The sequence below is a fragment of the Leucoraja erinacea genome, chromosome 14 (genome assembly GCF_028641065.1).
Source record: "Leucoraja erinacea ecotype New England chromosome 14, Leri_hhj_1, whole genome shotgun sequence".
Lineage (NCBI taxonomy): Eukaryota > Metazoa > Chordata > Chondrichthyes > Rajiformes > Rajidae > Leucoraja > Leucoraja erinaceus.
The window spans coordinates 30,981,469-31,004,430 of NC_073390.1; the positions used below are offsets into that span (position 1 = coordinate 30,981,469).

General features: G+C 43.2%; 1 protein-coding gene across 1 annotated transcript in view; it reads right to left on the minus strand.

Annotated features, from left to right (window-relative positions):
• The window catches only part of sned1 (sushi, nidogen and EGF-like domains 1), an 87,361-nt gene that overhangs the window by 19,765 nt on the left and 44,634 nt on the right, over positions 1-22,962 (minus strand). Inside the window, exons 8-22 of the mRNA XM_055646033.1 lie at positions 22,495-22,608; positions 20,345-20,458; positions 19,585-19,710; positions 18,454-18,564; positions 16,046-16,162; positions 14,601-14,720; positions 13,306-13,422; positions 11,917-12,090; positions 10,024-10,137; positions 8,508-8,621; positions 7,230-7,523; positions 5,287-5,470; positions 3,735-3,847; positions 1,346-1,624; positions 74-242 (exon numbers count right to left, since the gene is read on the minus strand). Of these exons, the coding sequence (XP_055502008.1) occupies positions 74-242; positions 1,346-1,624; positions 3,735-3,847; positions 5,287-5,470; positions 7,230-7,523; positions 8,508-8,621; positions 10,024-10,137; positions 11,917-12,090; positions 13,306-13,422; positions 14,601-14,720; positions 16,046-16,162; positions 18,454-18,564; positions 19,585-19,710; positions 20,345-20,458; positions 22,495-22,608 (2,260 nt within the window). The remainder of the gene's footprint in view (positions 1-73; positions 243-1,345; positions 1,625-3,734; positions 3,848-5,286; positions 5,471-7,229; positions 7,524-8,507; positions 8,622-10,023; positions 10,138-11,916; positions 12,091-13,305; positions 13,423-14,600; positions 14,721-16,045; positions 16,163-18,453; positions 18,565-19,584; positions 19,711-20,344; positions 20,459-22,494; positions 22,609-22,962) is intronic.

The following is a 22,962-nucleotide window of genomic DNA, read 5'->3' on the forward strand; positions in this document are numbered from 1 at the left end:
TCTTCAATCAAGGGCATGAAGCAAGAGGCAAGAGGAATAAAGACATTTTGAAGGAGTTAAACAATGCACCTACCTTATGACTTGAGAATTGTCTTCGTAGCTCCTGTTGTTGATTTCGGCCTCTTCATCAGGTTGTGTTGTGATATGCAGCAGGTTGTTGTGCACCCCTACATTGACAGGCTCTGACTTGGCCTTGCCTTTCCCATGGCCTTCCCTTTGGCTTGTGCCACTGTGGGTTCCCACTAACAAAGGTGCAAGGTGATTATTAGTGCCATTCCATTTCATTAATCCCACTGGAGAAATGACATTCAAGTCACCGAGCCATCTTCAAGGTGCGCTGTACACTTGAAAATCCTGCCATTTACCTCTACCCACCCGAGGTTACAGTGAAAAGCTTGGCTTTAATGATTGCAGTAAGTGAACTACACCCATAGGTAGAATAGGCACCATCTACATACTCATTTAATTAAAAATAAATATTATTTATCTTTCTCCCAATTCTGTTGAAAAGCCATCAGTCTGAAATGTTAACTCTGCTTCTCTCCCCACAAGTTCTGCCCGACTCAATGAGAATCCTTAACATTTTCCACTTTCTTTTGTGATGAAAGTTGAATCATTTGTTGGGCCGGCAACATCTCTGAGTGTGAGGATATCATCATTCTGGTCTGGACCTTCTCATTTCCATCCTACTCGCCAATCTACAATTTCTTTGTTACCCCATCTTCTGCAGATCTTTGGTTTGTAGAAGGACTTGGACAGGTTGGGAGAGTGGGCAAAGAAATGGCAAATGAAGCAAAGTGTATGGTCATGCACTTTGGTAGAAGGAATAAAAGCATAAACTGCTTTCTAAATGGGGAGAGGATTCAGAAATCGGAGGTGCAATGGTAGCATCACATGCACATAGTCTTAGACTCTTCCAAGGTCACATATCCTCTCGTCCACCCTTCCATAGCCTGTATTCTTTATCTTAAGTTAGTCAGTGTACCAGTTTCCTCCACATTCTAGACCTTGGCCTATATAATTAGCTTTCCCTCATCTTACCATGTATCCACTCTCTTTTTCCTTCTTTTACCAGGCAAATTTCATATCAATTAATGTCCCCTTCGAATTCCAAGTCTATTTCCCAGCTTCCTGCTATGAACCCAATCTTTGTCACTTCTACCTGCAGTCTATAATCCAGTCCGCCTCTCTGGATCTATATTCTTTTGTTATCCACTTCCCTCCCAGACAGTTATGTTTTCCTGTTCCCTCCATTTCCCAGAACGTACCATCCCTTCATTCCCATGTCTCTGTTTGCATATCCTCAGTTTACTCAATAATCAGGCACTCTGCTGCTTGTATGTACCTGTGCTGAAGGTCAGATGGGCTGGGTCACTAACCAGCTTGCCCCTCTCCGTGTTCAGCACTCTCATTAGCGCCAGGTTGTATCTTCGTCCCATCTCCAGATTGCGCACGTTGTACGTGGTTAACTTTCCATTGGGAAGGTGGCGGCTTTTTAAGTTGTGGTTGGTTGTGATATTCAAGATGAAGCCATTGCTAGAGCCAGACGGGGGGTTGTTCCAGTGGAGTTTTGCCGTGGTTGTTGTGACTCCAGCCAGCACAAGATTGTGAGGAGGGAGTGGTCCTGTGGGAGAAGCACATGGAGAGCTTTTATTTGTGGTGTCCCTTAAACCACTCAGCCATCACTAGTAGCCATGGTTGACTGCCAATATGCCGATAATCTCCACCACATGGCATTTACCATGTACACGGCTGCGCTTTAGCTGGTGTCCATTTCACTAGAGTTATTTCTCAGGATTGGAACTAGACTTGGGCCACCAAGATAAATAAGTGGCCAAGCATGGGTGAGGTGGAAGGTTTTCATTAGGAATGTTGGCCTGGGATCAGGAGGGGAATTTTTCCAAAGATACCTTGGTTGGGGGCTGAGCTCATTTTTATCAATAATTAGGCATGGTATTGAGTAGAATGCAAGGTGTCTCCCCAGATGGATCCATCAAATGGAGCATTCATTTCAAGGGGACTAAGGAGGTGGAGGAGCACGAAAGGAAAAAGGAAGAGGAGGAGCCCGAGGGCTGAGGGAGAGCTGAGAAGGGGAGGAGACAGCAAGGGCTACCAGAAATTGGAGAATTCAATGTTTATACCACTAGGGTGCAGACTGCCCAAGCGGAATATGAGGCGCTGTTCCTCCAATTTCCGGTGGTGCTCACTCTGGCCATGGAGGAGGCCCAGGACAGAGAGATTGGATTTGGAATGGGAGGGGGAGTAGAAGTGCTGAGCCACCGGGTCAGGTTGGTTAATGCGGACCGAGCGGAGGTATTCGGCGAAACGATCGCCAAGCCTACGCTTGGTCTCACCGATGTAGATCAGCTGACGTCTAGAGCAGCGGATGCAATAGATGAGGTTGGAGGAGATGCAGGTGAACCTCTGTCGCACCTGGATGACTGGTTGGGCCCTTGAATGGAGTCGAGGGGGGAAGGTAAAGCAACAAGTGTAGCATCTCTTGCGGTTGCAAGGGAAAGTGCCCGGGGAAGGGGTGGTGTGGGAGGGAAGGGAAGAATTGACAAAGGAGTTGCGGAGGGAGCGGTCTTTGCGGAAAGCTCACGGGTGGGGGGGGGGGGGGGGGGGGGGGATGATGGGAAGATGTGGCGAGTGGTGGGGTCACATTGGAGGTGGCGAAAATGACAGAGGACTATTTGTTGTGACAGCTAGTGGGGTGGAAGGTGAGGACTAGGGGGACTCTACCCTTGTTATGAGTGGGGGAATGTGGAGAGAGAGCAGGGTTACGGGGTATGGAAGAGACCCTGGTGCAAGCCTCATCTATAGTAGGGGACGGGAACCCCCATTCCCTGAAGAATGAGGACATTTCCGATGTCCTGGGAGCAGATGCGGCGTAGACGGAGGAATTGGGAGTAGGGGATGGAGTCCTTACAAGAAGCAGGGTGGGAAGTATAGTAGTCTAGATAGCCATGGGAGTCCCGGGCTCCTCCTCTTCCTTTTTCCTTTCTTCTAACCCCCTCCCCCTCCCCACCTCCCTCCATCAGTCTGAAGAAGGATTTCGGCCCTATTTCCTTCACTCCATAGATGCTGCTGCACCCGCTGAGTTTCTCCAGCACTTTGGTCTACCTTCGATTTTCCAGCATCTGCAGTTCCTTCTTAAACACAAGGCCAAATAACCTTACTATGTCTTATTCTGCTCCACGAAAGAAGTTTTAAAGAAGATTAAAACTTGCTAAATAGCATAAAGCTAATGGTATTTATCTTATGGTTTTGTGTGCTAATGGGATGGTTCCACAGGTCAGTATCTGGCCCCTTGATTTTGTAATAAAAAATATTCATTTAGGCCTAAATGAGGGACATGTCAAAGACATTTTGGAGATGATACAAGAGTTGATCATGTGATTAACAGTGAAGAGGAAGGAAGTAGACTTAAGATTTATTTTGGAGATACAGCGTGGAAACAGGCCCTTCGGCCCACCGCGTCCGCTCATGCCTACACACACTAGGGACAATTTCCACTTAGTTGGTCTATTTTGACTGCCGACTGTTATTTTCTCAAATGAGGAGTCGTGAAGGTTTGATAAGCCACAGCAAAACACCAAGAGGTGACTGTACACATCGTTTTGGCATCAGTCAACTTGAAGAGTTACAGCCCATTTCTTCTGCATTTAAACAAAAACTATTGTGACTCCTAAATTATTTTCATTACATTGCAATGAAACCATGCAAGAACTCACGTGTCCACACAATTAGGGATTGTGTTGCTATTCCCCTCCAAGGATCGTCCTGGCCTTTAAGACCCATCTGTGGCACAACCTCCACTGTGTAGAGTTCTTGTGGAGAAAGATCACTGTAGGCAGACACATGGGAAAAGTTTGTAATGTATTTAGTTAAAGGACTTAGTTTGTCCATTGCAAGCTCTCTTGGCTAATATTGGTGTGCGGTTGTTAGCCAGTTTGTATATTTGGTTCTGGACACAAGATGAACACACTAGAAAATAGTCACATAGAAATGGACCAGTGCAGCACAGGAACAAGGCTTTCAGCTTATGACGTCTGTGCCGAACATGATGCCAATTTAAATAAATCCCATTTGCCTATACATGATCTATATCCCTCCATTCCCTGCCTGTTCATGTGTCTGTCTAAATGTCTCTTAAACATTGTTGTCGTATCTGCTTTTACCTCCTCCCCTGGCAGCACATTCTAGGCCCCAACCGCACTCTATGTTAAAGGCTTGCCTTGTCAATTTTCTTTGAACACCCCCTCTCTCACCTTATAGTATTTGACATCTGCAGCCGAGAGGCTTTGACTCTATCTATGTCTCCCATAATGTTATATAGATAGGCAGGATAGGTTTGAGCAGGGCACTGCAAGCATTCCATCATTCTATCGGATCATAGTTGATGTACCCCAGGCCTCAACAAATCCTCTTTACCAGATCCCCACAGACCTCAATCCCTCACTTTCAGAAATACATCCATCTCAAATTTAAATCTTTCTATTGAACCAGTCCCTGCAACCCTGTGGGGTAGAGAATAAGGGACTGGCCACCTTCTGTGTGAAGAAATTTCAGTTTTAAATGACTGCCCTCTAACTATGTAACCACATTCCCTCATTCAAGACTCTCCCACTTGTGAAAACATCTTGATATCAACCCTGTCAATTCCCCTAAGAATGATATGTTTCAAGACGTTCCTCTAGACTCCAAAGGCACAGTCTTGCTCAAGACCACGGTATTGCTAGAATATTTACACTTGACATCTACTCTCGGATTCCTAGCAAAGGCTGGCAGGTATTGAGAGCTCGGTCAGAGTTCTCCCACCTGTGTTCTGCCACAATGTAGGAAGGAACTGCAGATGCTGGTTTACACCGAAGATAGACCCAGAAAGCTGGAGTAACTCAACGGGACAGGCAGCATCTCTGGAGAGAAGGAATGGGTGACGTTTCGAGTCAAGACCCATCTTCAGAGTCTACAGAATGGTCTTGACATGAAACGTCACCCATTCCTTCTCTCCAGAGATGCTGCCTGAACTGCTGAGTTACTCCAGCTTTTTGTGTCTATCTTTGCCACAATAACTCAGGCACAGGAGAAACTGCAGCATCCAAATACTGCTTCAACTCCCACCAAAATAACTTGATCCAGATAGTACAGTAAATGTAATTGCTAATAGAAGGTTGTATTTGCAAATGTATACCTCAGCTTAGGGCATACTTTCACCAGTGGATGCCTCCCTGCATGAAGGGTGAGGAGTGTTGGATGGTGATGAGGCAGAGAATACAGACTTACCCAAAGGTGTACCGTGTGAGATTGGAACTCAGTGGGACTGTTATGTCCCTAACCAAGTCAGAAGACCTCAGGGACAGTCGAACTGTGCTTGTCGCTGCCTGTTTCGGACTGTACAAAGACCAGGCGATGGATATACTGGTAGCAGTGACATTTGCCAAAGATAGATTTCCAATAGGACCGGGTTCTAAGGATAAGAAGAGGAATGTCCATTACTTGAAGCCATTACTTTACAAAGAAATGTATGACAGGGCGAGCAAGTAGCCAACACAGAAAGATACACAAATGTTTTAGGTGGATGAACTAAAATCGATTCCAGGGGTGAATCCCAGACCAAGGGCAGGGAACAACAGGCAGTGTTTAAAGTTTCTGCTCAGACTCTCCTCTTCACAATAATTAAGAGATAAACTCTGGGCATTCGTGGAATCAAGGAATATGGGAATTACGCAGTCGAGTGACACTGAACTGAAAGGCCAGCCATGATCATATTGAATGTCCGAGACCCATTTTTAAAAATAGCACAACAATTAAAGGGTTGTCCATCATCTCCATTAATCCCTTTTGATGGTGTACATTCTCCAGACAAATGCTGACTAGTCGAACCTTTGGTCGGATTTATCTGCAGATGCAAAATGACAAAGCTTGTCTTTGTTGCCAAGTGTTAAACACTGTCAGAATCAGTAGCCAACTCCACCCAAATGCTTGACATTTATAAAGGTTGAACAACCAAGTATGAAACACTCTCACAGAGACCAAAGATGAATTTCATACAAGAAATCTGCCATTCTCTTGATTTATTTTTGGAGGGCATTTGAATAAATGTATGTAATGAGTAATTTTGCACAGCCCCCTGCAAATGTACAGCAGCAAGACATCTGAGAGAGATGTAGTTGGGTTAATCTGCTGATATCCACTTGGAAACTGTACTATTCCAGAGAAGAGAATGCAGCTTTCCCATCAGCAGGGGAATCATCAAGTCATAGAGAGTTACAGCACAAAAACAAGCACTTTGTCACAATGAGTCTACACTGACCTCCAACCAGCTATTTACACTAATATTACCTTAATCCCCTTTTTGTTTGTCTTCCCATATTCTCTTCAGATCCCACAGATTCTATTAGTCACTTACCACCTAGAAACAACTTGCCGTGGCCAATTAACCAACCAACATGGATATGTTTGAGATGTGGGAAGACACCAGAGCACATGGATGAATCCCATGTGTTCACAAGGTGAAGGTGCAAACTCCACACAGACAGCTCCGGAGTGAATTATCACAGGGAAATGCAATTAATCTCATGGTACCATTTGAGGAAGAGGCAGTTCTCCTCTGAGAAAATTTCAGGCAACACCACAAGACCATAAAAAAGCAAAAAAAACAAAAAACTGTACATGCTTCAAATTAAAAAAAAAAAATGGTAGAAAGTGCTGGAGATCCTCAGGTCAATCAGTGCACATGGAAAGAAAATTAACAATTCACATTGATGATGTTTGATGAGAACGATGAAACATTAAATCTATTTCATTATTCACAGATGCTGCCTGACCCGATGACTATTACCAGCATTTTCTGCATTTGTGAATGCTATCTAGTCATTATCATATTGTGGGACTCTTGGTGTGTGTTAGGTCACTGCTCCATGATCCTTGCAATACAAATATGAACATTATATATAATTCCTGGTGTAATTGCATTATCCTTGGGCGCTGCAAATTATTTTACTATCGGGATATTAGTTTGATCAGTAGGAGAAGTGTATGAAAGATTAAGTGAACATGTATCTAAGGCACAAACAGAAAATTGCAAAGCATCCAACTGAAACCAAGGCCTGTTTTCTTTGTGCCGACAGAGGGAAAACAAACAGGCCAAGCTCTGTAAAGATCTAAAATGGACACAAATGGTATTGCATGGCATTTTGAGTTAACAGAGAGCAAAGCGATCATACTTGTCCACACATGCAGCACAGCAGGTTTGCTGATGTCATTCTGATTAACGTTACGCTTCACTGAGAAAATGGAGATGTTGTAAAGTCTTCCCGGTGATAGTGATCTCAGCAAATGGCGTGACCTGCTCTTGTCAACAAAGTCGGTCTTGCGCATCTCCCCGTTGTACGATGTGTACGTTACTGCAAAGCCATCGATCAAGTCCTGGGTGCTGTCAGCTCCTGGTGCCTGCCACGAGATTTCGATGGCATTTTCTTCAGATTTCTCCACTCTCAGTTCTGCAGGTGGAGCGAGTTCTGGGAAATGAGGTAAAAGGAGCATCTCACTGATATCACTTTTGATATGATTTTGAACATTGATCTCCAATTTTAGGTAGCCCCTGCTTTCTCCTTCTTTCTCCTCCCCTTCCCAGCTCTTCCACAGCCCACTGTCTCCGCCTCTTCCTTTCTTCTTCCCTCCCCCACCCCCCCACCACACATCAGGCTGAAGAAGGGTCTCGACCTGAAAAATCGCCTATTTCCTTCGCTCCATAGATGCTGCCTCATCCACTGAGTTTCTCCAGCATTTTTGTCTACCTTCAATTTTCCAGCATCTGCAGTTCCTGTTTAAACATCACTGATATCACTTGTCGCTTTACATTACCAGCTTCTTTATATTATCACTACGTCCCCACTGTGCCCTCCCCCTCCTCCCACTTCCAATGAGAGGGGTACAAAATGCTGTAAGGAAAGGAGATGAATCCACACATTTAAACCCCTTCCTTTTCCCATCATTAATTCCATAGCCTACGTGAAAACTTGGGACTCTATCCCAAACAAATATAAAGATAACAGCCCTTTCTTAGAACATAAAACAAATAGTAGAGCACAGGATAAAGCCGGTTGTCCCAGTATGTCTGTGCAGAACACAATGCCAAGATCAATTCTTATCTGCCTGTACATAATCCATATCTGTATATTCCCTGCCTATCCATATGCCTATCCAAAAGTCTTAAAATATCATTATTTTATCTACCTCTACCACCCCTAGCAGCGCATACCAAGCACTCACCACCCTCTTTAATAAAAACCTATCCTGCAAATCTCCTTTAAACTTTGCCCCTCTCAACTTATGCCTTTTGGTATTTGCTATTTTGGTAACATTTCCCCCAGAACAAAATTGTTCTGGTAACATTTACATCTGCTTCACTTTTCACTCATGTTCTCCCCATTGATGCTCCTTTGTTCCATCTCTCTTGTGTTTATGAACGAGCCAATGGCATATGACTGCTCTGCACTGACCTGCGTTACAATGCTTGCCAGAGTACCCGACTTTGCAAGTGCAGACGTACGACCCATTCACACTCCGACAGAAGCCACGGGCACCACAAGGGCTGAGACGGCAGGGATTCACAGCTAGGGAACAACACAAAAGAATCCAGTATTACCAGATAGTCAGAAACATCATGTGGCAAAAGGCATATTAGGAAATCATTGACAAAGGTGAAGCTACAGTGCTTTTTAATTCTGGCATTAGTAAATATATTATATTAGACTAAGTGGGGCCCGTTGGGTCCCAGCATCACATGGGAGGGCTGGTCCCCAATGCAATATTCCACCTCTCCACCAATTCCAATATTGGTGGCCAGTGGGGGGGCTTTCTGGAGTGCTAGTATGGGTGTTGTGGGCTGAAGGGACTGGTTTCCAGAGGGCTAGTATGGACATTGAGGGCCAAATGGATTATTGGACTGGCGAGTAGGCTAGTGGGACCAGTATCTTGGTTGTCATAGGCAAGTTGGTCTGAAGATGTTGGCGAATCTCAACAGATCAGGCAACATCTGTGGTGGGAAATGGATGGAAGACATTTCTGGTTTGGTTCCCTTTTCCCAACCTGAAACGTCATCTGTCCATTTCCCTCTGGATGCATCCTGATCTGAACGATCATCGGACCCACTGAATTTTTACCAATAGTTTGTTTTTTCCTCAAGATTCCAGCATCTGCAGTCTCTTTGTAAATTTGTTTGAGCCCTTTATGTGGCGACTATTCACATACCTTGGGTATGCAAGCAAAGAATTTCACTGTGACTTGTCACATGTGACAATAAAGAATTAATTCAAAGTATTAATTCACTTCATTCATTCATTCATTCTTGTGTCTGCTTATCATGATTGTGCTGCAAAACTAAGCTAGTGAATGCCGCCTTCACTAATGTGGATGAGGATTGGCTCCAATATAACTGGCTTAAAAAAGATCCCTCATTCATAGAAACATAGAAAATAGGTACAGGAGTAGGCCATTCGGCCTTTCGAGCCTGCATCGCCATTCAATATGATCATGGCTGATCATCCAACTCAGTATCCCTTACCTGCCTTCTCTCCATACCCCCTGATCCCTTTAGCCACAAGGGCCACATCTAACTCCCTCTTAAATATAGCCAATGAACTGGCCTCAACTACCTTCTGTGGCAGAGAGTTCCAGAGATTCACCACTCTCTGTGTGAAATTCAATTGTGTTTGTGGGGTAATGAAGAGAGAATTTTCTTTGCACCTTTCTTTCTATGCACTGCTGTTTATTTTACACCTTAAATCACGTAGGAGAGTGTAGAGGAATCTTCTTTCCCATATAGAAATTGTGATGACATCGAAAAATGCTTGTTGAAATAACATTGAGGGGTCCTTCTTTGTATTTCATTTACTTCATCATTTTAAGATTGCATAAAATACCATGCAGTTATAAAAATATTATCAAAGAGAATTGATTTGTTTCCCCATTAAGCGATTTATTCCTCAGTCCAAGGAATGCAGTTTCACCACTTACCTGACTCACAAAATGTTCCAGTGAATGCTTTCTGACACTCGCACACAAAGCTATTAATCCCATCCTTGCAGCTCCCACCGTTCCAACAGGGCTCTGAAGAGCATTCATCGATTTCTGAGGAAAGAGACGTTATTAACAAGTTAACAGCACTTCTTTGGCAAAGCCTGTCTGTATAAAAACATTTCATTCTAAGTCTGTTTGCACATTGGCCATGTGGCCTAAAGAGTGGATGTTTGTGGCATCTTTGCTCTGTTCAATACCTACCACAAATGGCTGAGTGCACCACACAAACTGATACATGCATGGATACAAATGAATCTATTAAACCCAAAGACACCACAAACAATATAATTAACTCATTAACCTCATACAAGCCAATAAACTCAAAGACTTGGGGTTAGGAGGGAGAGTTAGATCAGCCATTATTCAATGGCAGAGTAGACTTGGTGGGCTGAATGGCCTAATTCTGCTCCTATCACTTATGACCATATATAAATCAATAAACGCAGGTGCCCTCAAAATACAATAAACTTTGTACATCTTCCCATTCAATCCATTACCCAATATCTGTTTCGGCACCAACACAATAAACATTATGGACACACAATACGTTCCAATGTCCCAAGAACACCTTGGACAACACAATAAAATAAGAATATCCAATCAAACCATAGACTCAATGATATCCTGTGTACATCGTAAAGTGATGAGCACCAACTCAAAACAAACTGAAGAACCCCAAGAGCACAATATGCATCATGGTTAAAATTATTTTTTTAAGAGCACTTGGGTTCGTTGAGACCTTCTGTATTCTTTGGATTTATAAAATCCTATTAGTGTAAGAGTACTCCAGATAACTGAGTAAAGTTGTAAACCACTAATTATCCTCATCCTCAACACCTCCTCCCCTGTCCCAACTAAATAATCTAATGCAGACTCCCTCTAAACCAATAAAGTCAAGAGCAACACACATACACAGCCAAAGATAACCCAACATAACTCATGGGTGCCACAAACATGCAATAAGCTTAAGGACCCTCTGCAAAATCTACTCAGCTTTTGTGCCTAGTGAACCGGGCTGATTGCATCATGGTGTGGTATGGCAAATCCAATGCATAGGAATGCAAGCGGCCTCAGAGAGCAGAGGACTAAGCCCAGTCATTTCAAGGACGCAGCCCTGCCCGCCTTGTATCAAAAGCATCGACATGAGGCTCTGTCTCAATATTAGCAATATTAGCATCCAATATTAAGGATCTCCACCATCTGGCTCGTGCCCTTTTCCTGCCGCTACTACCAGGCAGGAGATGCAGACCACACCACCAGGTTCAGGAGCTACTTTTTGAAACCGATAGGTTCTTGAACTAACCTGTACAACCCTAATCCTACCTCACTATCAGAACAATATGAACCACCCTTTGTACAACTACAGAAGTTGTCCCTCTATCTGGAGGTATGCGTTTACAAACTTTGCACATCTTAAGAGATCACAGAGGTTTGCCTAAAATGAAGAACTAGAAGAGTTGAGGCATTTATTAGCTAACCTGCTGGATAAATCCTTCATATTTACTCCGGGAAAGAAAGCTGTTGACAAGTGTGTGTCCAGATAGTTTAGGAACTGATTTCATAGAGGAAGCAACAACTCAACCTAGAATTGCTATGGAATCACAAATGGAAAGGTCAAAATCTCTGGTGTGGGATGATTCCAGGATACCATTATTCTTTAACAATCAAATATCAAACAATCAAATATCTCAATTTGATTCCAATTCATAACCAGCTTCTCCGTATCCATTATTCTAAATGTCATCACAATTAGACAGCAACGTCATTTAATCCTCTGAATATATTTTCAGTGGGAATAGCACCATGACTCTGGTGTGACAGGCCACTCACCATCACAGATTGGTGCTTCACTCCATCTTCCATCCAGTTGGCAGGTACTCTCCCCAGTACTGGGCTGCACAATGAATCCAGCTTCGCAAATGTACTGAGCAACGGAGCCATACTTGGTCGAAGAAATGAGGAGCTCTGTGTGCTTCACTTCACTGGGAATTCCGCAGTCCACCTCTGCAGGAACAAGATGTTTTAAGGCTGAAAGAACTAATGAATTAGGGTTTGGCCTTCTGCGACTGAGCTGTGTTCCCCACAGAATCGGATTCATGCCAATATCAATAATCACCCGATTCAGAGAGGAGACTACAAGATGGAGACTCCGGGAGGGAGGATCATGTAGGATTTGGCAGATAAGGTTAGTATTTTAATTGGTGAGGAATTCAGAGATTAGAACCAACTAAGAAGCAATGAAAAGTGTCCATTTGTAGAGGGAAACAAGAGAAATGGTGGAACAGATGTAGTGTTACTTCAGCCTTCCTCACTGTCTGAAAATCCATCAATTTTGATGACGCCTGCAAACTTACTAACCAACCCATCTGCATTTACATCCAACTTGTTTATATATATATTACAAGCGACTAATGTCCCAGTACAAATCTTTGCGAAACACAACTGGTCACAGACCTCCAGCCAGAATAACTCTGTTCACTACCCTCTACTTTCTTAAAGAATGTGAAGTCACATGAGTTCACTGTCATTCATCAACATGGTGTAATTCCACAGAGTCATAGAAAGGGGAAACACAGAAACAAAGACGTTCTTCAACCTACCAAGTCTGAGGCAACCACCAAGTATCCACTTTTACATGAATCCTTTCCCAACCAATTTTATTCCCCCCACATTCCCAACACCTCTCTGCAGATTATATCCCTTATCTACACATGAGGGACAATTTACAGGTGACCAATTCATCTACCAACCTGAAAATCTTTGAGATATGTGTGGAATGTAGGTGAAACACTCAAAGTCTCAGGAAGAACACAACAGCAACAAAGGTCAGAAACAAATCTGTGTCTCTGAAGCTGGGAGACAGCAGCTCCACTACCTACACCACTCTACCGCTTAGGTACCACTGGGACTTTCAAAAGAAGGGTGAGCAAGAAAGATGTGATTCTTTAGAATTACAAAGAGTTGAAGCAAAATGTAAGCATTTGGTCCATCGGGATTCTGTACATTGAGAATAAACGGGATGGACTTTCAACCACTGGAATTCTATAGAATGCGAGTCAATAGGAAGGGATTTTCAGTATTGAGAGTACAAAAGAGATATTCCACAGGAATGGATTTGCTTCCATGGAATCCTGTTAGTCGGAGACAATGTTTCATCGGTGGTCTGTATAATATGAAGTGCTATATTGTAACTGTGAAGGAACAGAGTTGCCAGTGTACCTGTATCGCAGTGCCGTCCTGTGAATCCTCTGGGACACTCACACTTGTATTTTCCAATGTAATGGAAGCAGGTGCCACTGTTCTGGCAGGGGCTGGAGGAGCAAGGGTCCGGTTTACCTACACAGAGAAGAAGAGCACTAACAGTCAGCTACAAATGGACAGATGAGAAAGAGGCAGAATGAGAGTCAGACCTTCAGGGACGCCGCACGATTGGCAGCCTTGCCAATAGTCTGTCTGTTTTTTCGTCTTTTAAAATTTTTTTAGTATATGTTGAAAGTTTGTGTAAATGTTCTCCGGTTTGTTTTATGTGGGGGTCGGGGTGAAACTTTTTTTCAGTCTCTTACCTTGCCGGAGATGAGATTAATTTTCTGGGTCGCATCTCCGGTCGCTCTGCGGACTACCATTGATGGAGCTGGAGGCCTCCTCGGACTGACTTGAGCCCCACCGCGGGGCGTGGCCTTGGGATTGCTCTAACTGCGGCCTGCGGACTTACCATCAAGAGCTCGCAGTCTCGGGAGAGACCGAGTCGGGAAGCTCCAATGACGCAGAGGCTGGACCAGCCCCGACCCGGGGTCCAATTACCGACGCGAGGGAGCTGACATTCCCCCAATGCAGGAGCTGATCGCCCACGGTGTGGAGGGCCCAAACGCTGCCGGTTACAAGAGTCAAAATAATCCCGCCAACGGAGGGCTTGAGGCCCCTGAGCAAAGAGGGGAAGAGATGAACTTTTTTTCGCCTTCGATCACAGTGAGGAATGTGGAGGAGTCACTGTGGTGGAAGTTGATGTTAAAATGGATTTTGTGTGTTCTGTTACTTTTGATTTGTATGACTGACTTGGCAAATAAAATTCCTCGTATGTTGCAAAACATACTTGGCTAATAAAGTATTATTGTGTGTGATTGTGAGACAGAAATCACATAACAGTCACACAACAATTCTATGACATTGTTAACATACATGGGTGTTCACTTTTTACAGTGTTTTATAGCTTTACCAAACTGTCTATGAGTGTGATACTTTACATCCTAGTGTTACTGGGGTGCTGACTATAATCTGAAGCACAATTGTATTACAGTGGTAGTGCTATAATTGTCTTCAAAGTGGAAGACTCTGTTATGTATTACAGGAGTGCAATTTTCATATTAATATGTCTAATCTACCTCCTTGACAGTGATTATTTAAATCCAAAACAATTTTCTTTGGGATTCCTTTAAAATTAGTGTTCTTCCATTCTCATATGCAGCTGCATGCCCCACTGGTGTTCGGGCCCACTTTACATTATCTCCTGGACGTACCTGTCTCACAGTTCTTGCCAGTGAATCGATACAAACAGGTGCACTGGTAAGTTCCTCCGGGAGCCTCTTTGCAGGTTCCACCATTCCGACATGGACTGGATGCACAGGAGCGGAGTCTTTCTGAGGGAATGGAGAAAAAAATTATTTTATATGAAGACGACTGAAGGGCATGTTGTGATGAGAATATAATGAACCTGCAACATGATTGGGATACATTGAATGATTGAGTGAAAACCTGGCCAATTAAGTTTAATGTGGGGAATTATGAGATCATGCACTTTGGTAAGAGAAATCAAAAGGCAGATTATTATCTAAATGTAGGAGATATATACTCCAACAATAACTAGGCATGGTGAATCAGATATCCCATCTGCTCCCATCCTGGAGGCACTCCAGATCTCTCCGTTGCCTGACCAGCAGGTCCAGGAACATCTTCTTCCCTGCGGCTGTTACATTACTTAACTCTACACTCGGTGATGGCCAGTCACCCCCCACCCCGGACACTCCTTCCACCAGATAAATTGCACTACGACGACTGTACGTACATATATATATTTATTGCTCATATTCTATGTTCGCTCTTCTGGGGAGATGCGAACTGCATTTCGTTGTCTCTGTACTGTACACTGCACAATGACAATAAAGTTTGAATCTGAATCTGAGATAATACCCGAGGTTTTGGAAGATTAGATACAGGGTAGAACTCTCTGTGCTTTCCCCCATCATATACTCCTAATTAAGGCTTGCCATGGGTTAAGCATGTAGTAAACTCCCTCTAAAGGATCCAGTTAAGCACTTCCAGGTCAGATGCAGTTTAGGTCAGCAAGCCATTAACACAATTTTCTATTGCGCCATTCCCAGTCAGTTATTGCGTGAGTTAAGTATAGAGTATCTTCAACATGGCACCAGTTTTCTCGCAGCTGAGGTGCGGAAGAAGTTGTACATAAGGCAAAGATCTCCCTCCATGGCACTATCATGAAATATCAGGACAAACTAAGTACAGTTCAACTTCAGAATAATGCTTTCAGTTTGCTTCGTAATCAACCAACCTCAACTCAAACTCAGAGTGGTGCGCATAGCTGTACTTGTTATCTACCATGTTATCCATATGTTCCCTCATCCTCAATATCAAGTTGGTGCTGAAATATTATACCATTTTTGGTGCATATCAGCTGGCATTACTAGGAATATCAATATTCGTCTCACACTCACTTTATTCAGATTCAGATTCAACTTTATTGTCATTGTGCAGTGTACAGAACAGAGACAACGAAATGCAGTAAGAGACAACGAAATGATGATGGGGAGAAGATGCTTATTAAATTGGAAAGTACACCAATGATTAGCACACTCCGTAAAGTGAGGCCAGATGGATCATGCAGAGCATCTGAATGGTCTTTTGTTTACAAGTACTTGGAAGAAAACAAAGCAGAAATAAAACAGACCTTTTTCACAGTGCAGTCCACTGACACCTGGTGGACATTGACAGGTATAGGAGCCATCCAATTCCTTGCAAGTGCCTCCTTTCTGACAGGGATCGGAGTCACAAGGGGATGGGATCACTGCAAACAAGAAAAAAAACTATGTTTCATATTGATGTTTCTCTCTCCATTGATGCTGCCTGACAAAGAGTATTCACAGTATTTTCTGTTGTAACCCCTTTTAAGCGACGCATGCTAGCTTGATGTAGTACATGTAGCTTCAACTGCTGGAAACTAGCTTTAAGAGCTGGTGCTGTCTTGTGTGGTAAATGCAAGCTTTAAGTAGCGAAGATCATCTTTAAGTGACAGAGACGGGCTTTAAATGTATCGCACTGAATCCCAATTGAACCCTGCAGCCAATAAACAGAACATTTGGCATTATGCATGCGCCTTGAGCAATTACATGAAGCAACAGGAAGCTGCTAAACTACCTACATTGAAAAATATACATATACCTATGCCTACACCAAAACAAACAGTTTTATGCCAGGCTTATATAGCGATCATACAGTTACCCCAGTCACTTGCAATGCTTTACGGTGAGAATGATTAATTCACTCAGGGATAATCCTGAAATACAAACTTCCTTCATAGGTGGCGCCATTGCACCACTGCAAAAACAAACAAACTTTCAGTATTTCTTCTAGATCAAGATCAAGGTAGATTTTTCTTAATGCTTTTTTCCAAATGCTTTCTGTACCTCCTGTAACATTTTTCAGGGTTTTCTGTGGAAAGTCTACTGAAGTGATGGCAGCAGAACAGGAGAGGCAATGTGACATCAAACACAAACTCCCTGCCTCCAGTTCAGCTAGATCCTTGGATTACCTCATTGATTTACACAGCTGCCCCCTTCTCACCTTCCTCCAAATTTCAAAGACAAAAGCTCAGATTATAAAACCGAATGAATTGCCTGTGCCAAGTTAATTTAGGGGCATGACATCTATTGCTGGGTACAAGACAGTCAGGAGCTCCGTACTAAGACCTTATTATCCGTGGTTCCACATACTTGTGAGGTTGACCTCACAAGTATGTGGAGTTGTTACAAATATTGTGCTTTCACCCAGAGACCTCTCCTGTGGTGTCCAGTGAATCCTCTTTGATTTGAGATGGATTGCGTTTGATGTTGTACTGGAAAGTAGTGCAGTATCAATAGTTAGTGAGGGCAGAGCGGACAGGATGGGTCAAGGTTTTGACAAACAGAAACTGAGATGGAAGTTGTTTTATCCATAGAGGGTGGACCACTGAATGTCATGGCTATCCTTCACTGCCTTTCCCAGTGACCTAAGTCATTGCTGCAAGAAGCGTTTGTCCTTATCCCTCATGTCTGAAGACTGACTATATAGTAATCTACCCCTACAATAAAAGTTAGGAGTGGGACACAAAAAGTTGGAGCAACTCAGTGGGACAGGCAGCATCTCTGGAGAGAAGGAATGGGATGCTGTCTGTCCCGTTGAGTTACTCCAGCTTTTTGTGTCTACAGTTTCAACCAGCATCTGCAGTTCCTTCCAACACAAGTTAGGAGTGGATTTTATAACCTTAGTGATCCAGGAAATCACATCAATGAAGTGAGAGGATTTAATAAGAGGCAAGTAGTGAAGACATTTATGGGGAGAACTAAGAAAATGATGAGGATTTAAGATGAGAATAAATGTCTAGGTCCCTGGCAGCGTTTGTGAAGTGCTAGCTTGTATAACTGAAACAATGACAAAGAGTAGTTTTAATGGAAAATGTTTTCGAGCACATGGATTGAAGTTGTAAGTGCTCAGTTTCAGAACGATAATAGAGTTATGGAAGGTGTTCAGAGTTGATTTGCAACAATACGAATTGAAGCAAAGAATATGATGCAATGAGAAAAAGGCAACAACTGATACAGCAAGAGTTACAACACAGACATGCAAAAACACTTGAGTGGCATCAAAACAAAGCAACGTAATTTAGTATGATCGGAGAAAAATACTTTGATCAAAAATAATACCTTTTAAAATTACATGGCAGTATAACCACTTGTTCCCATGATACTGGCTGCACCTCTGCAGATGTTAATTCATGTCTCACATTATCATTGATTCCTCCCTCTATCTCCTTTCTTATTGACTCCTCCTTAACTGATATTAATCTATCTCCCTCACTCTGTCTGTCATTAATCCTTCTGCCGGGCACACCATGTTACTGTCTCTCTACCGACATCACCCCAATTCCCTCACTGTGTCACTCAGTAAACCTGATATCCTCCAAACCCCCCCAAACCCACATTTCTGCTGACATTATTCCAGCCTCAACCTCCTCCCTGTCCAAGTTGGTTACAGTCTTGGTGAGAGTGCAGAGCCTTCACTACTATTCATTGCTTTCTGAGTAACTCGTAGATAACTCACAATCTTTCCCGCTGGATCCCTGCGGACAGATGCAGCGATACGTTCCTCCATATTCAGCGCAGGAAGCACCATGGGGGCACTGGTGGTGGGCATTGCAAAGTTGGAGCACCTCTGTCGGTAAGGAACGACAAAATATTTCAGTTACATTTGGGTTCAGGGCAATGAGATGAAAGTCTGGAATGGAGGATGCACAAACAATTGCTGGATAAGGTCACAACACCAGAAGTTGAGATTCATAGAACTCTCCACAATTCTCTATCCCCAAGGTTGGTGGAGGTCTTATCTCATGATATATTTAAGGTAGACAGGGAAATATAATTTGAGGAATTGAGGACTATGGAGACTTATCATAGAGGAGGATTGAGCAAAGATCCACCATGATCATATTGTATGGTGTAGCATGCTTGAGGGTTTAAATGGCCTACTCCTACTCCTGTTTTCATGTGTTCTTGTACTGAAAGACAGTAAGAGAATCGGGAAGGGTGGGATTCGGTGGGAGATAAGCCAGGGTCCCACAATGATCGGCGCTGCACTTTTGTTAATAATTGACCATGATTTAGAACAAGAAAACATATTTGTAAATTTGATGAAAATATCAAGTTGGGTTTGGTGTAAACAGCACCGAGGACAATCGCTCAATGAATAAAGATGTTGACAAACTTGCAACAACTTGCAAAAATACCATGAACATAATCAACACCATGAACAAATGCAACAAAAGATGATGGTATGAAGTGGACATTGACTATCTGGAAGAGTGCATGCAGAAGGCAGAGCACTTGCCAGGCATGGAAAAATGTAGGGGAAATACTCAGCGGGGGACAACAGCGGGGAAGAGGCAAAGGGGCGAAAATTGAGTTTACTTAGAAATACTCAGGAACAGTGCAGCTGCAGAAATATAAATGAAACTAGGATATAAACTGGAACAGTGATATACAATAAAGTCAAGGGTTGAGGTGACCTTTGAAATGCACTGGTAACAACAGATAGAACTTAATGCAAATCTACTCTGAAAAGCTCAAATGTCAAGGTCCACAGCAGGCACTGTACCAACAGCTGATGCTGGAGTTCCGTTAAGGTGAGTCTCAGGCTGCTCACAATGCATGTGACCACAGCAGAAGGTACACATACCATTCTCACAGTCACGACCTGTAAACCCCTCCGGACAGTTGCATAAGTAGCCACCTTCGGTCTCGTTGCAACTACCGCCATTCAGACATGGGTTTGGCTGGCAGGCGTTCAATGTTGTGCTCTCATCTTTGGAGAAAGTAAAGTCGTGGCTTAGGATCCTTCAATTAGAACAAAATCCAACTGTGTTTTTCCACCTGGTTGTGTTACGTGCACATTTTTTAATTTCAAAGATATTCTATATTCATAATATTTATAGTAAATACAAGTGCTAGATTTCAGTAAACTTTCCTGCTTCAGAGCAACACAACCCGTTCAGAATAGACCCCTGTCCACACTGAACTTTCATCATACCATCAATTCAGTAAATTCTTATACTCTTAACATCACTCATGTTTCTTCCTTACACAACCCTCCACAAACCTTGCAGTATTTGTGAGGCTGTTACTCATGACCCAGCCAGCTGAAGAAGAATATCGGCCCGAAACGTTGCCTATTTCCTTCGCTCCATAGATGCTGCTGCACCCACTGAGTTTCTCCAGCACTTATGTCTACCAGCCCTTCAATATCTACTTTTTTGCAGGAGTTCCCCCACAGAGCCCAGAACCTATTTATATTTAGAGTTATAATATTATAGAGTTGAACGTGTCGATGTTGGCTGTACGTTCACTGAGATGAACCAGTGATGAGCTTCCACGCTGCATGCACTGGTACTCACTGACTTGGTTTACTGATCCTGGTTAGAGACGTGCCCTCCTCTTACCTGTCTCACAGTGTTTTCCAGTGAACGGCTGAAGGCACAGACAGGTGTAATTATCAATCAAGTCAATACACTCTCCTCCATTCAGACATGGGTTGGAGTTACACTCATTCGTTTCTAGAATACAGGAAAGCACAACATGAGGACCCAAATCTTATGAATTGGGATCCACTTAATACTGAATTTTACAAAACATATTTATTCCAAATTTTATATGTTGAATGCCCACTTTGACTCCATTAGAATTTCCTCGAGGAAGAGCCCATCTCAAACTACCTCCCAGCACGTGAGAAAGGGTCTCATTGCAATCGCAGGGTCAATAAAACTTGTTGCTTGCATTACTGGGGAAAAGAAGCACAGAAATTGCAGAAACACCACAAATTTCCACAGTGTGGCACTCCTCCATCAGACGCCCTCATTGCAGATAGACATTGTTGAAATGAGCTTCCTCTAAACCATCCTGTTAAACACTCCCATGGCAATTCTAGGATGTAGACTCAGTCCAACTCCCTTTAATCCAACAATACCTAATGTTGCTACATCCCAAAGGGGAGTAAAGAGCAAGATCCATCTACACTGCCGCAGCCAAATCTCCTGAGCCAGGGATATAGCACTAGCTCAGACTGTCCACACTGACCCTTCAGTTCTTTCCCAGTCTTAAAATTCAAACATTGTTTTGGCAGCAAATGGATTCTGAAGTGTGCCTTTCAGTCTGTATTCCTCTTTTTTTCCCACATACTTATGAAACTCATCAGCAATTAAAAAAAACTAGAGGGTGAGGTACAAGTAGTAAAGCTTAAACCAACAGGACAGGAAGCATAAAAAAAATGAGGATGAAAGAAATGGCAAATGACCATTGGTGAGATAAAGAGCAAGAGTTAGAGTGAAAGAATGTGTATGTGAGAGAGGGAGAGAGAGAGAGCGAGAGAGAGAGAGATAGATCCTGCACTCATATTTATATGGTCCATCACTGACACGTCCTTTCTTTTTCTGGATCTCTGTGTCTCCATCTTAACCACTGACATCATTCACAATCCCACATACTTCCACAGCTACCTTACTATACATCATCTCCTCTGCTTCCAGCAAAGGCACCCTTCATTTCTCCCAACGTCTTTGCCTCTGTCATATTTGTTCCAATGATGAAGCTTTCCACCTCTGAAATGTCCTCTTTCTTCCAAAAATGTGGCTTACCCTATGCATCAAAGCTTTGAACCACATTTCCTCCCTGCATGTCTGCTCTCACCCCCTTTCCACTGGGCAGGTCACAGATAGAATTAGCCTTCCACCTCACCAGCCTTGGCCTTTAACATATAATCCTTTAACATATAATCCTTTATAATTTCCGTTGGCTCCAACATGATCCCATCACCAGAAACATCTTCTCCTCTTCTATCCTTTCTGCATTTGACAGGAATCACTCACTTCATCACTTCTTGGTCTATTCGTCCATCCTCGCTCACCGCTCCCCATCCCAGTGCACCTTCCAACGCAACTGGAGGAGATGCAAGACATGTTCTTTCACTTCTTCCCTTCCAACCATTCAAGGACACAAACAATCAGTCCAGGAGAAGCTGTGATTCACTTGCACTTCGTTGAACGTTGAATGTTCCAAATCCAGTTAAACTGCTCTCCCATTGATTCCCATTATCATGCTTATGTCCCGTCTCATCCTATTTCTTTAAAATGTCTCACTGACAGTCAGTATTTATGTTCCATATCACCCGATCTGTCTTCACTAATACCTTAACCCTCATTCTCCCCCCCCCCCCCCCCCCCCCCCAGCCCACCTGATCTGCCTTAAAAACTGACACGCCTCCACCACTCTCCACGTTCTGAGGAAGGGTCTCTGACCCACAACATTAACTGATTCCTCCTTCCACATATGCTGCTTGACAGGCTGAGCTCTCCCAACATTTATGTTTTGGTTATTGACTTCCTGCCTGTTAATATTGGCTGGGTTTAATGATCAGGAGAGCAGCCCAACTGGCTTTTGCCCAGGTGCTGAAACTATGGATTATTATGTGACATTGAGGGAGGAAGATAAACATAGGTCCATGCAGAGCAAAAAAAAAGTGACTGGCAGAAATGTACACTTAGAGATTAAGTGAGGAATGAAGGGAGAAAAAAAAAAAGCTGGAAAGTGAGCTTACCATTTTCACAGCTTTCTCCAGTGTAGCCCTTCTGACAAATACACACTGCCGTTCCATTGTTTATATCACAGACACCACCATTTTGACATTCTTTACTCTTACACAAGGAGTCAGCTGTAATCGGAAACCACAAGTCATGGAGTTAGAGACATAAGCAACTTACTGACAGAGACCAGGTCATCTTACATGTGTTAGAATATAGGCCCTGTGTATTAAACTTAGACACCATGTCAGTAACAGTTTGAAACATTTTAGCATTGCGAGCAGTTTTGGGCCCCATTTCTGAGGAAGGATGTGCTGGCATCAGAAAGGGTCCAGAGGAGGTTTACTAGAATGATCCCAGGAATGTTTGGGTTAACATGTGATGAGCGTTTGAAGGCACTGGGCCTCTACTCATATAGTTTAGAAGAATGAGGGGGAACCTCATTGAAACTTACCGAATAGTGAAAGGTCTGGATATAGTGAATG